The sequence below is a fragment of the Callionymus lyra genome, chromosome 1, assembly GCF_982586985.1.
Source record: "Callionymus lyra chromosome 1, fCalLyr1.hap1.1, whole genome shotgun sequence".
NCBI lineage: Eukaryota > Metazoa > Chordata > Actinopteri > Syngnathiformes > Callionymidae > Callionymus > Callionymus lyra.
The window spans coordinates 4,520,217-4,534,851 of NC_141818.1; the positions used below are offsets into that span (position 1 = coordinate 4,520,217).

General features: G+C 36.8%; 1 protein-coding gene across 1 annotated transcript in view; it reads left to right on the forward strand.

The window, feature by feature from the left end:
* The window catches only part of LOC148087506 (transmembrane protein 132C), a 149,679-nt gene extending 135,608 nt beyond the window's left edge, over positions 1 to 14,071 (forward strand). The window contains exons 7-15 of the mRNA XM_087786357.1: positions 2,184 to 2,247; positions 2,334 to 2,465; positions 2,523 to 2,600; positions 5,889 to 5,951; positions 6,051 to 6,179; positions 11,374 to 11,502; positions 11,568 to 11,852; positions 11,937 to 12,211; positions 12,403 to 14,071. Coding sequence (XP_087642483.1) covers positions 2,184 to 2,247; positions 2,334 to 2,465; positions 2,523 to 2,600; positions 5,889 to 5,951; positions 6,051 to 6,179; positions 11,374 to 11,502; positions 11,568 to 11,852; positions 11,937 to 12,211; positions 12,403 to 13,000 — 1,753 coding nt within the window. The 3' untranslated portion in view covers positions 13,001 to 14,071. The remainder of the gene's footprint in view (positions 1 to 2,183; positions 2,248 to 2,333; positions 2,466 to 2,522; positions 2,601 to 5,888; positions 5,952 to 6,050; positions 6,180 to 11,373; positions 11,503 to 11,567; positions 11,853 to 11,936; positions 12,212 to 12,402) is intronic.
* Positions 14,072 to 14,635: the final 564 nt, after the last annotated feature.

Consider the following 14,635-nt stretch of genomic DNA (forward strand, 5'->3'; position numbering starts at 1 on the left):
ATTTTGGCTTGATGGAAATTCAATTGTTCAGGCCTTAACTGAGGTAATTGTTTTAGTTTTATAAGAAAACGAAAGAAATTCGGTTGCTTGTACGTGACACCAGATTTCTGGAGGCTCGCGGGGGGGTCCAGAAGTATCGACGACTCGACAGGCTCATGACGAGCTACTGAAGCACGAGGTAAAGAAAACTGAAATCATAGTTGATCAAACTAATAACACGATTGTATTGTAGCACACATACATTTCTATCAGTGCGATGAATTACCACTCGCCATGAAACACAGGAACTATTACGCCTACAGCGCTGGAAGTACCGAGACAATTCAAGAGATATTACAAAGCGCAACATTACAGGACAGTGGTGGTCATTCGGTGTCTTTGTGTGTGTGTGTGTGTGTGTGTGTGTGTAGGTGTGCGTGTGTGTCGTGCCCTGCAATCACGAACAGCAGGTGACGAAATGCTCTTGTTATGTTTTCCATTCATGCGACGGATGGAAGCGCAGCAATCTTCACCAAAGTTGTAAAGTGGAAGAAACGCGACCGTGTTCGAATGATGTCTGCGCCGTCGCCCGTCTCAGTGACGGACCTCGTTCTTGTTTTTTGTCCCCCCGAGTGACAATGCTTATGTTAATCAAAGATATTATTGTCTCTTGCTGCAACCCTGTCTACACTCTCTTCTTCGCCTCCATTTATCTCTAATGATTAACCCCAAAATCTTTCAGCTGCTCTTAATTTTAGCGTTCAACATTAGACTCTATGGCCCTTAACTCTTTTGTTATCTCAGGGTCAAGGTGACCCGAGGTCCTGAAAACAAATGTGTTTGTGGTATCTCTTGTGTTGTCTGTGGGTCAAAGATGAACGACCTCCCTGGCTTCCATAAATACATATGCAGTGGTGGAGGTCGTTCAACTTGACCCAGAGACAACACAAGGGATACCACAAATGCATTTGTTTTCCACACAATAGTTTTATCAATGATCCCCAAACTACGGCCTGCAGGCCGGATACGGCCCACTTTCTCTTTTGATTTTCTTTTTGCATATACAGTGTGTGACAAAAATACATGTCCACCAATTTTTAGGGGATGAATAAGTTTTTAGTAGATAGTAGTTCAACTAAAACCTAGTCAACACAGTTTTTTGCATTTAGATTTTCTTTAACCATATACAGTGCTTAAAAAAATATATATTTCCATCTGTTTTTGGAGGCTAAATTATTTAAATAAAAATCAGGACGGTATTTTTTTTGTTTTGCATTTTTTAGAGCAGTTAAATAAAATAAAGTCAATGCGTTTCCTTTTTGTTTTTGTTTTTTTTGCATTTTGATTCTTTTATTTATATATAATACCTGACAAAGATACATGTCCACCGATTCTTAGGGAGTAAATAATTTTTTGGTAGATAGTAGTTAAAAATCAACTCAACATGTTTTTTTTGCATTGAGATTTTATTTTTAATATACAGTGTGTGACAAAAATATATGTCCGCCCACTTTTAGGAGGTCAACATTTTAAGTAGATAGTAGTTAGTAGATAAATAAAAATCAAGTCAACACATTATTTTGGGGGGAATTTTTATTTTTTCTTTCATATACAGGACCTGACAAAAATATATGTCCACCCATTTTATGAGAGTAAATAATTTTTTATGGTAGATGAATAAAAGTGAACTCGACACATTTTTTGGGGTGAATTTTGATTTTTTTTTTCATATACAGTACGTGGCAAAAATATATTTCTACCAAAATTTTGTAGATAGTAGTTAGTACATGAATAAAAATCAAGTCAACACCTTTTTTGGGGTGATTTTCTTTTTTTTTCATATACATTAAGTGACAAATTATATGTCCATGTATGTTATGGTAGATGAATAAAAATCAAAGCGGCATGTTTTTTTTCTTTATATTCTACACCGTCCTACATTTTTTGCTTTTTTTAAGAAGGTTTGGTTTGAAGTATGTCAAATTTTTAGGGCCTGAATTTGATATCATGACATTTTGGTTCAGGTGACTTTGTAGAAAACAATAAATTAAAGAATCCACTTTATGTTCAGCCCTGCGGGCGTCACACCTTGTGTCAAACTGAACCCCATCAGAAAGGGTTATGTGGCCCTCACAGGAACAAGTTTGGGGACCCCCTGCTTAAATACTCTCAAAAGATGATTTTGTGAACCCTTGTGTCTGCAGACCCACGAGGGACAGTGAGGACGACGAGGACGACGAGAAGAAAGGCAAAGGCTGTGCACTGCAGGTTCTTACTTCTTTTCATTTCCCTCCCTCTGGAAAGACTTGAATCAGGAAAGATGAACTCTGTGGTTTTGTAAATGTCATCTTCAGTACCAGTACGCTCTGGTGCGAGTGCTCACCCACTTCGTCTCCGAACCTTCGGACCCGGCAGGGGAGATGGTCTACATGCTGGGGTCGGACTGGCAGGCTGACATCACTCACCTGGTGCTGGATCGACTGAAGGTACAGACGCGACATGGAGCTGAAGACAATAGAAATTAATCCATGTTGTTCCAACAGGTGGAAGATCCTCGGATCGCGAAACTCGTGGACGGAAGGATTCTGGTCGGACGGGACCTCGGAATCACGACCATACAAGTATGTATCGACCGACTACTACTACTTATTTTAAATATATTTTTCTTTGCTTATTTTGGAACAAATATTACTTTGACATAGCTTTCATTTTATATTCAGTTTCTGCATCATACAGATAGTGGTTTATATACTTTACTCATTATTTCTTTCTATTCAACTATTTTTAAACCTCTTATTTTAAATAAATATCAATATTTTTTCCATTTTCAGAACCTGTTGCATTATCTTAATTTTTTGACTAATAATAAGAATTAACTAATAGTAAATATCAAAATAATTCTGAATAATTTCCAGTTGATAATTACATATTTTTTACATATTTCCGATATATATTTTTTATATTTATTACTAACTAAAAGTGAATTAAAAGTTTCCATTTCTCTACTTATATATATATATATATTTATTATATTAAACTGAAATAAAAATGTGTGTTTTTCAATGTATTTTCTACTTATATTTAATTTATTATCTGACAAAACTAAAATAAAAGTAAGTATTTTTCTACTTGTATATATATATATATATTTTTAGATTAAACTGAAATAAAAGTGTGCATTTTTCTACTTATTTTTTTACTGATATTTAATATTTTTTTATATAACTGAAATAAAAGTATGTATTTTTCAATGTAATTTCTACTTATATTTAATTCTTTATTAAATTTAACTGAAATAAAATTGTGCATTTTTCTACTTATTTATTTACTTATATTTATTTTATGTATTATAATAAACTAAAAAAAAAGTGTGTATTTTTCTACTTATTTTTCTACTAATATTTAATATTTTTTTATATTTAACTGAAATAAAATTGTGCATTTTTCTTTGCATTTTCTACCTATATTTAAATTGTCATTTTATAAAATGTAATAAAAGTGTGCATTTTATACTTGTATTTCTTCTCATATTTAATTTCTATTTTAATAACATTTTTAATGGTTTGAAATTACTTTTAATGATGATTCCTGTCATCAATCATAATGAATATTAATTTGAATTATCGATGGCCAACTAAAATATTAAACACATCTTTGTATATATATATATATATATATATATATATATATATATATATATATATATATTTTTTTTTAAGTAGTAGATGTTCAACATCTATTTTATGTTTATATTTTTCTCTCTTATCGTTTTGTATTTTTCCACTCCCGATATTATCATATATATATCATATATCTCGGACCCTGCACCTCTCCCTCGGCATCATGGGTAGATTATTGTCCCACTAGTGTCGCTGAACGTCAGACTTGCTCTGGCGCTAATTTCTTGGCGCGGCTCAGAGGGATTATGTGGTATTTGGCAAACAGCTGAGTTTGTTTGCTGGGGTCCAACAAGGCTCACAGACGTGTACAGACGGACAGCTGTGCTCAGATTGCGAGCCTGAAGAAAGAGTTCGCCCGACATCCCCGTCAAGATGCCGCTCTCAACACTCGTCATTTTAGGGTTTGACATTTCAATTTTTCACCTCCTCGCGCTCCTCTCTTCTTTCTTATTCTCCGTCTGTCTCGAAGAGCAATCCCAGAGCTGTCAATCACCGCCTTTTTGTTACCTTGGCGAGGGTCGGATTGAGTTTGACGCCCGACACGTTTGCTGAGGGATTTTCTTTGTGCAGGAGTCGAAATCGTCGCCCTGCTGTCTGAGGGCCCTGTAGAACACACACACACACACACACACACACACACACACACACACACACACACACACACACACACACACCCCCACACACACACACACACACACACACACACACACACACACACACCCCCACACACACACACACACACACACACACACCTTAAACATGACTCTTGTCTTCCACATCTGTCCGTTAAACTCTTGACATTTTTAGTTTTCTCGCACATTATCTGAAAAACATGGGATGAAAATGAAGTAGAAAATGGAAGAAACACATGATGATAACATTAGAATAAAATTTTCTCAGGGGCCAAATTTAAACTGATGGATGTGAGGGGCCAAAGATAGTGGACATTATTTATTTATTTATTTCAAATACAAAACAAGTTAAAAGTACAAACCTTTAAAAAAAAAAAAAAAAATTTTATCTAAAATTGATCTCAATATTTACTCAAATTATTTTAAGGGGCCAAATTTTTACAAAAACAAAGAACTTTATAAAAAAGAATACCATGACGAATACAAATTGTTTGCCAAATAATAATAATAATTTATTTTTTTAATATTTAACAAGTTTTATTTGTTTTTATTGTATAGTTGATTTCAATAATTTGAATAATTAACAAGTTACATTTGTTTTAATTGAATTCAATAATTTGAATATTTAACATGTTGAATTTGTTTTAATTGACTTCAATATTTTAAATATTTAACAAGTTGCATGCTTGTTTTTATTGAACATGTAACTTAAATGATTTGAATATTTAACAAGTTCTATTTGTTTTATTGATTAATTAGTTTCAATAATTTCAATATTTAACACGTTTTATTTGTTTTAATCGAATAATTGAATTCAATAATTTGAATATTTAACAAGTTTAATTTGTTTAAACTATTATTTTATTTTACTGGAGTCATTATTTTTACTACTATTTTTTTTTTAAATTTAATAATTCATTTCAATAATTTGAATATTAAAAAAGTTGTATTTGTTTTAATTGAATTCAATAATTTGAATATTTTACAAGTTGAATTTGTTTTCGTTTAATAATTACCTTAAATAATTTAAATATTCAACAAGTTGTATTTTTTTTATTGATTAATTAATTTCAATAATTTCAATATTTAACAAGTTTTATTTGTTTTTATTGAATAATTAATTTCGACCATTTCAATATTTAACAAGTTGTGTTTTTATCAAATAATGGAATTCAATAATTTGAATATTTTACAAGTTTAATTTGTTTTTATTTTATAATTATATTCAATAATTCCAATATTTAAAAAATGTAATTGTAATTTATTTTATAATTAAATTTAATAGTTTGAATATTTAACAAGTGTAATTTGTTTTTATTTTATAATTAAATTCAATAATTCGAATATTTAACAAGTTTAATATTTGTATTTATTTTATAATTAAAATAAATTATTTGAACTTTTAACAAGTGTAATTTGTTTTTATTTCATAATTAATTTCAATAATTCGAATATTTAACAAGTTTAATATTTGTATTTATTGTATAATTAAACTCAATTATTTGAATATTAACAAGTTGAATTTGTTCGTTTTTTCATAATTGAATTCAATAATTGGAATATTTAACAAGTCTTATTCAACCTGTGTTTTCTTCAGGTCTTGTCTCCTCTGTCCGACTCCATCCTGGCGGAGAAGACGGTGACGGTGATGGACGACAAGGTAAAGACACCAATCCGCAAAATCCACACAATCATTTATCGACTCACTACAGCATGAAGTGTTTACCAAGTTGTTGTGTGTGTGTGTGTGTGTGTCCAGGTGACCATCACGGACATGGGCGTCCAGCTGGTGGCGTCTCTCTCCGTCAGCATGGCGTCCAGTCCCGGGAACTACCAGGCCGTCCAGCTCTCCACGACGGCGTCGGACCTGCTGCACACACACCGACAGGTGAACGCACAACTCCCGGGCGACACACACCATCTTATCGTGGGATCGGACCGCGAAGACACATGTACACATCAAATATCTCGGCGCACACGAGCGCGACCTCGTAACGTGCGCTCACGCTGATGCAGCTAATCTGCTCTTTACTACAGTCCAACTCCCCAAGGTTGTCATAATTAAAGTTAAGCCCGAATCCTGCGCCGCGGCGATGCTATCTCCTTCCTGTTATCACTTTCTAATTACCAGGAAGTAGCTGCGGGATCCGAGCGCCGCTGTTGTGAACGTTTCAAGGTGCAATTTTCTGTCCGAAGAAAGAAGTTGAAGCAGAACATTTTTTTTTTAAATACCCCGTGTCAGGACTAATCTATAATTTCTTCACGGCGTCCACTAGAGGGCGCTTAACAGGAAATTGCTCTCTAGATCTTTTTCGGCTACAAACTGACTCCGGCCCCCCATTTGAGACGTGGCCCTCACATGAGAAAGTTGACTCGATTGATGGACAGGTTTTGGTTGTGATCATTATAAATACAAATTAATACAAATTCAATTGAATTAACTAGATGAGTTGTTGAGTTAGCGACGACCCGGATTTGTGTAGCAACCAGTGTTGGTTTTCAGAAGTAACGAGTGCTGTAACTAGTCACTAAAACATTCAAACACAATGATGAATGAATAGAAACGATATAATAATAGTTTATGTTATTAATCCTTTAAAATAGATGAACAATAAATGCTGTACAAGGTAAAGACTGAAGATAAACAGGATGTCAATGCGATTGCTGTGGTGCGTTCAAGAACGTATGATATCTGTAAACTAAACATGAAACACTATAAACACGGTATCACTATATTGAAAAAGGTAATACACAAAAAACATAGAATTTCTATCTGTCAGCCTTTAAGAGAGTAATTATGATTTTTGTAAAGTATTCATTTTAAGTTTGTTAAGTTCACTGTTGTCTGAACATTTATTTTTAGTATTTATTTTATTGAATACTTTGAGTTGTGCATTGTTTAAATGTTGTTGTTTAAGTTTTTACATTGTTGTTATATTTCACTGTCTTTGTTTCGTAGATGTTTTCAATAGCAAAATACAAAAAGGTGACTTTTGTTTGTGTTTAAGTTCCTAGGATAAATAAACAAAACAGTATCGATAATATGTGTTAGCCACAAAATGTAGGATACATGAAGCCCCTAATTAATTTTTGTTTATTTATTTTTGTTTATTTAATTTGTTGTTCTCACCATTTGTCTGAATTAAAATGTCACAGCATTTTGACACAGAAATTTTTCCTTTCTTCCTCCATCTGAACTAGTTCCCTAGTAACTGGTTACTTAGAAAGTAACTAGTAACTTTCCCTAAGTATCTACTAAGTGACTTTGAAAGTAACTAGTTACTTTGAAAGTAACTAGTTACTTTGAAAGTAACTAGTTATGTTGGAAGTAACCAGTTACTTTCCCAGAGTTACTAAGTTACTTTCCCAGAGTTACTAAGTTACTTTAAAAGTTACCAGTTACTTTCCCTAAGTAACTAAGTTACTTTGAAAGTAACTAGTTACTTCCCCTCAGTAAGTACCAAGTTACTTTGAAAGAAACTAGTTATGTTGGAAGTAACCAGTTGCTTTCCCAGAGTTGATACTTTAAAAGTAACTTACTTAGTTACTTTTCCCTTAGTAACTACTTATTTACTTTGAAAGTCACTATTCACTTTCCTTAGTAACTATTTACTTTAAATTAACAAAATAGTTTCCCTAAGTTACTTTTCATGTAACTAGTAACTTTGCCTAAGTATTAAGTAACTTTGAAAGTACCAAGTTAGTTAAAGTAACCGAATAACTTTTCAAAGACATTTCAAGTTTGTAACTAAGATACTTTTTTCCAATAACTTACCCAACACTGGTAGCAATTCAAAAAGTTTGTCAGATTCTAGAAACTAGGAAATGTCAAACCGAAGTAAACCTAACACACCATGAGAAATATTGAATAATAAAAAAAAGAGGAAATTTGTCACTTTATATAATTGAGCCGCAAATATGAGTCATTCAGTCACAGGATGTGATTCTGACTCATAAACCCTTCGAGTTCTCCCACTTCTGATTGTGCATATTTGACTTAAGCTGCTTAGCTGATGATTGACCAGATTCATTGTGTCAGTGGAATTCTGACATATTTCATCAGTGGCTCAAGAGTCACACAAATTTGAGTGACTTCATGTAGTCACTCAGACATTTTTATTTCTACAACACAAAGAAAAAACCCTCATACTTTTACTGTCAGCCACCTTTGCTCGGGAGGGAATGGATCTGACTCATTGAATCAGTAAAATACACTTGTTTTATTGGTCGTACAAATGAGTCATACACTCATGAGTGACTTCCTCATACTTGTGTAGTCACTCCATGGGGACATAATGATCAATAATGAGTCAAACAAAGCAAGATCCTGTTACCTGAACTGTCAGCCCTGGTGACTCAGCAGGAAATTGATCTGATTCATGGTATAATCACATTTGTCGACAGTTGTGGTTGAGGTGAGCTAACAGGAAGTCCGTCTGGTCTATAAGATTGTTGAAAACCTGCACCTGGGTTAATTTAATTAATTTTTTGTGCAACAGGAAGTGAAACTGAACCATTCAGTCACTTTTTTATTCAGGCTAATGAGTGTGGTTGACAGGAAGTGAGTCAGACATTTATATTTCCACCTCCGATTGGGTTTGTTGGCTTTCATTGGCCAGACAGGAAGTGGATTGGAGTCATTTGTGCATTTGCATATTTGAGCTTATGTATGTGGTCAACAGGAAGCGTGTCTAATTATTATACTCTAACAGGAAGTTGATCTGATTCATTGTATCAATGAATTTAAAACTAGGTAAGAAAGAGCACTTGACAGAAGGTTTTCAAACTGTAAAAAAAACTGTACAATACAATTTTTTATATCGTATATCCTGCAAATGGACTCCCAGTAACTCTTTGCAGGAAGTAGCTCTGAGTCATTAACTAGTGTTTATTTAGGCCATAGTAAGTGGTTGACAGGAAGTGAATCGACTCATGAAATGATCGGTTCCTCCCACAGGACAGACAGGAACTAAATAAGAGTCATTAACTAATTTGGATATTTGAGCTGAAGTAAGTGGTTGACAGGAAGTGAGTTTGACTCATACATACATTGACAGGAAGTTGATTAGATACGTTTTATCAATTAATTTAGACAAGAAAGAAGATTTGGATCCCAAGTATTAAACAAGGCGGAGTGACCTCTAATGACCCTTCAGGACGTTGTTCAACTCTTTGTATTCTACAAATGTAACTCAATTAACTCAAAGTTCCTTTGCAGGAAGTAGATATTTATATTTGAGCTATATATAGGATCAGATTCGTGAATCGGTAATCTGTGTTAGCCACAAAATGTAGGCTCCATGCACCCCTAATTTATTTTAATTTATTTATTTTGTTGTTCTCACCTTTTGTCTGAATCCAAACTAACACTGGCCAGTACACTTATAAAATGTGCCTTTCTTCCTCCATCTTAACTAGTTCCCTAGTACCTACTAACCCTGAAAGTAACTAGTTACTTTCCCTTAGTAATTACTAAGTTACTTTGAAAGTAGCTTGTTACTTTCCCTAAGTAACTAGTTACCTTGAAAGTTACCAGTTACTTTACCTTAGTTACTAAGTTACTCTGAAAGTAACTAATTAGGTTAGGTCAGGTTAGGTAGAACGTTATTTAAATTGTTTTTTTTCCAATTAGCCACAGCAATACAGCAATTATTCATAAAAATAAATAAAAATAAAACAAGAACAAGAACAAAGAGAAATAAAGAGGAAGAACAAGATGATACAATCTAAGTCTAAAGATAAAGAACATAGATCAAAGAAAAATAACAAAGACACAGGATACAAAGGTTAACATAGAACAGTTAAGTTGGAAGTAATCAGTTACTTTCCCAGAGTTACCAAGTTACTTTAAAAGTAACTAGTTACTTTTCCCATAGTAACTACTTATTTACTTCGACTCAAAGTTCCTTTGCAGGAAGTAGATGTGAATCACTGATATTTGTATTCGAGCTAATGTATGTTAGCGACAGGAATACGATCAGACTCGTAAATCGAATGATGCTGATTGACTTCCTGTGACTCATGTTAGTTTGGAAGGAAGTGAATCTGAGTCAATGTTCTTACATATCTGCAGTTTGGCTCAACTTGTTTAGGTGCTTGACTGTTCGTTGATCTTACTATTGTTTGACTGAGTTGTCAGCGAGCAACAAAAACCCTTATTATCCAAGAGGTTCAAAAGCAAGTCAACCGGACTGCGTAGAGTTCTAGGAAGACCTTTCACTACTCATCCGAGAAGCCTCTACAGTTCTTCAGGTTCTTCCTAGAACTCTACACAGTCCGGTTGACTCGCTTCTGAACCTCTTGGATTACCATGACCTGGATGAATGAGAACCATCACGGCCAAAAAGCCCTCGTGAAATTAAAATGTTCTTTTGTTTTACCCTGATTTAATCCAGCGTCACTCAGAGGAGTCGCACGCTCGCGCCTACACACCCGGCGTCGCTCCGCTACCTTGTAACAAGCTATTCTCAACTACCTAATCACATCGCTGCAGGTTATTTTATCACACGATCTGAAGCTATTATCCCCCCCTCATCCCTCCCCTGCCTCCACCCTCCCCACCACCTCCCACTCTATTTTATCGAATAACACTACGTTATAATTTCTATCCGAGGGCTAATGGGACAGGAAGCATCTCATTACGAGGAAAATAAAGATCCGCCTGCATTTTCGTTTAAATTGTTGAATTGACTGGGGAGCAAAATAGAGAGAGGAAGAAATAAAGAAAAGAAAGGAAGTGGAAAACGTATTTCGTTCTCATCAGAATAGACTCTGTCGACTGGTGGTCCTGTTCATTACCTCATCAGCTTAACTTCTCAAATACAAACCAGATTTTTAAATATTCTTAAAATTACAGAGTTACTTTAAATGGAAGAAAAGGTTATAAATGAAGACAGATGATTGAAAAAAGACCAAAAAACGAAAGAAAGACTGGCTAACCAACGCATAAAACAACACAAAAGAAGGATAGAAGGATAACAATCATGTTTAAAACCCAAATAGTAACAAAGTAGAACATCTTTGGACTTTAATTTTTTATTTTAATAAAATAAGTTGTGTGTTATCCTTCTCATCTCCTGTAGGAGGCAGCCATCAGTACTTGGATCCAGTACAGTGACGGTTCCGTGACACCCCTCGATATCTACGACCCCAAAGACTTCCTAATTTCCGCCGTGTCGCTTGATGAAAGCGTAATCTCCGTCAACAACCAGGTATGAAATGACCCGGGAATTCTCAGCAAAGCGTCAGGTCAGTAGAACGTCTCTGTCGTCATCAGGAGCACCTCTGGCCTATCGTGGTCGCCGAAGGAGAAGGACACGGCGCCCTCGTGCGAGTCGAGATGGTCATCTCCGAGACCTGTCAGAAATCCAAAAGGAAGAGCGTGTTGGCGTCCGGGGTTGGGAACGTGGTCGTCAAGTTCGGGGCGAAGAACGAGGAGAGGGGAGCGGCGGGACGAGGAGGCCACGACGACAATGGTTCAAGCAACACCACCACAAAGGACGGAGGAGACTGGCAGTCCAAGAGCGCCGCGGCGGATCGAGAGGAAGGAGCCATGAGGAAGGTGAGTCTGACCAACAGTATGTTCCTACATTTGGCATTGTCGCAGTGGAGTAGGCTAACTAGATTATTGTGTTACGCCTTCCAGGGCAGCTCCACCACCAAGAGCACAGTGACCCACCGGACGTCAGGGGGCAAAGGTGCCCTCGGTGGCAACACCAGCGGCCGAGGTAGCAGCCCGGGACAATCCGGGGACAATGGCATCATCCCGGCACAGGTGGAAGTGCCCGGGACCGGAGAAGGAGAGCTGACCCAGCCAGTCAGAGGTCTTTCGGATCTGGAAATTGGCATGTATGCCCTCCTGGGAGTCTTCTGCTTGGCGATACTGGTCTTCCTCATCAACTGCGTCAGCTTCGCGTTCAGGTAAAGTTTCTTGTTTTTGTATGTCTAATATATAAAGTAAACTACAGTGGCAAAGAGATTCATATTTTTCAGCTATTTTTGGGATGTTTGCTAATCCAATAGGAAAACTTTGGGACAGTTTGTAACCATAAATGAGTGTTATTTGTTGGCCTTAACAAGCAGTTTCTCTTCATGTGTGATTCCCTTTACAGATACCGCCACAAGCAGGTTCCTGTTCTGGAAGCCGGCGGCAACATGAACCATGCCCATGACTGGGTGTGGCTTGGCACCGAGGCCGACATGCTTGGCGATCACGCGGAGCATTGCCAGGCTGGGCTTCCGGACGAGTGTACCACCATTATAGACCGGAGCGAGGGAGTGTACGAGGAGAGCAAGTACCTGCTGAATGGCGCTGGAAACACCCTCATGGGAAGTGGAATGGGCACCATGACCGGCGGGAAACACAGAGGAATCCCTCACGGTCAAACCTTACCGAGGTCCGCGCAGGAGTCCCACCAATGCTTGTCCGCCATCTCCTCTGCTTGCAAAGACCCCAAAAGCCAAGCAGAGCACCTGAACAACTCCCCGAGGGCGGCGGCTGCAGCCGCGGTCGCGGCCGCCAAACGCAAACGTGTCAAATTCACGTCGTACGCCACCGTCCTGCCCAACTCAGGAGGGGGCCAGTACGGCAACTCATCCGTCCTAGTGAGCAACGGGAACGAGGACGACATCAAGTGGGTTTGCCACGATATGGACCTCGGCCAGTCTGAGATCAGAACCTATATGGAGAGGCTGCAAGACAATCTGTAACCGACTCAGGCGCGCAACAAAAGCCGAGAAGGAGGAATGGCCGGGGAGGGAGGGGGAGGTCGGGTACGATTCACCTGTAATGCCTTTGCAGTGGACGAAGTGACAAAATCGCCACGCAGAGTGGAGTGAAGCCTCTTTTAGCCAAAGGAAGACCACTCACATTATTACACCAATAATATGTTTGTTTTCTGTTATTTATGCTAAAGCGTAGATGTTGAAATATTCCTGCAGTATTTGTAAACCATTGTGCTAGATCCATCGAAGGAGGCTGTTGTCTGTGGTCCCGAAAAAAACCTCCCCGTGCTGGAATGGGGGAAATTCTTCAGGACAAAGTTGCACTAAGGGTTTCTGGTTTTGCCGTGAATATATATAAATATATACTTTTTTCTCGACGGAATGTGTCCAAAGTTAGAAAAACCACACAAGGCTGTCTCTTCGGACTGAAGCGATTTTTACAGTTGCACAATAACAGACTGTTGAATGGGGATTTCGGGGCGGCTCCTGGAATCAAAGACGCTCCCCCAACCGGAAGGACCTTTGCTCCCGGGTCTGTAAACATGAACTCACATGGAAGACCTTTTGAAAACGCTGACTGAGCACTTATTAATAACGATTATTTAAAAACATGGAAATGAAGACGGAAAAAAAAAATGAACTCTTGATAACTGTCGTTATAAATAGTTACTTTCGTTTGTCATTTTTGATATATAGAAATCCTTTTTATGGCTTATTTCCATTAATAGTAGCTTTTTTGATTTCAGAGTTTCATTATATTAAGTTCTTTATTCTACAGATCTATTTATTTAAATTAACAAATGAGAGGGTGAGGGTGGACGGCCAACAGGGGGCGCTGTGATGGAAGGCAGCTGATAGCACACACGCAGAAGAAGTGCAACGTTCAATGAATAAATAAGTGGGGGACACGCGGGCCTCACCTTCGTTCAGCTCAGGTGACAAGTCATGAAGAATTTAAAAAAAAGAAGTGTAAGATTGTTTAGATCGCAATATTTATTTATAAATGTGTTTCATGTATGTTGTAAATAAATAAACATGCTTCAAAGTGCTTGTGAAGTTGATGCTGGGTTGTATGTTGAAGATGAGATTTGGGTCTATCTTCAGGTAATAAGTTGATACAACTTGTATAGTTTCTAATGTTCTTAAGCCCCCAACTTTATAGTTTATTCATTTATTTTTTAGAACCCTATTTTATTTTTCAACCTTGAAGGGAATAGTTTTCTGATTCGTCGTTCTTTCCTAGTATGCAATACATAATGATCATTTGTTTTGTTATGAATGTCAAAGACCAAATTATTATTATGTTGTTGTTTTTTTTTTTACATCAAATCCATTTTTTTTTTTAACTTTCTTAACTGATGGTTTAACTGATTTTGTCAGAAATGACAAACCGACCGATGGCTTCTTGACAAATATATAAAACTCAGCTGAATGTGTGAATGTTGTGTTCAGCTAGCATGAGTAACCCGACGGATGAATCATCAAAGCAGTTTCAATCAAAGTCGACCCCCAACAAAACACTAGATGAATTAAAATAGACTTTATTAATCCCTCTGGAGAACTCCTTCGGAGAAAATTGGGTTTCCAGTTCACAGCAGATGATAGATTAATAAAACCAAG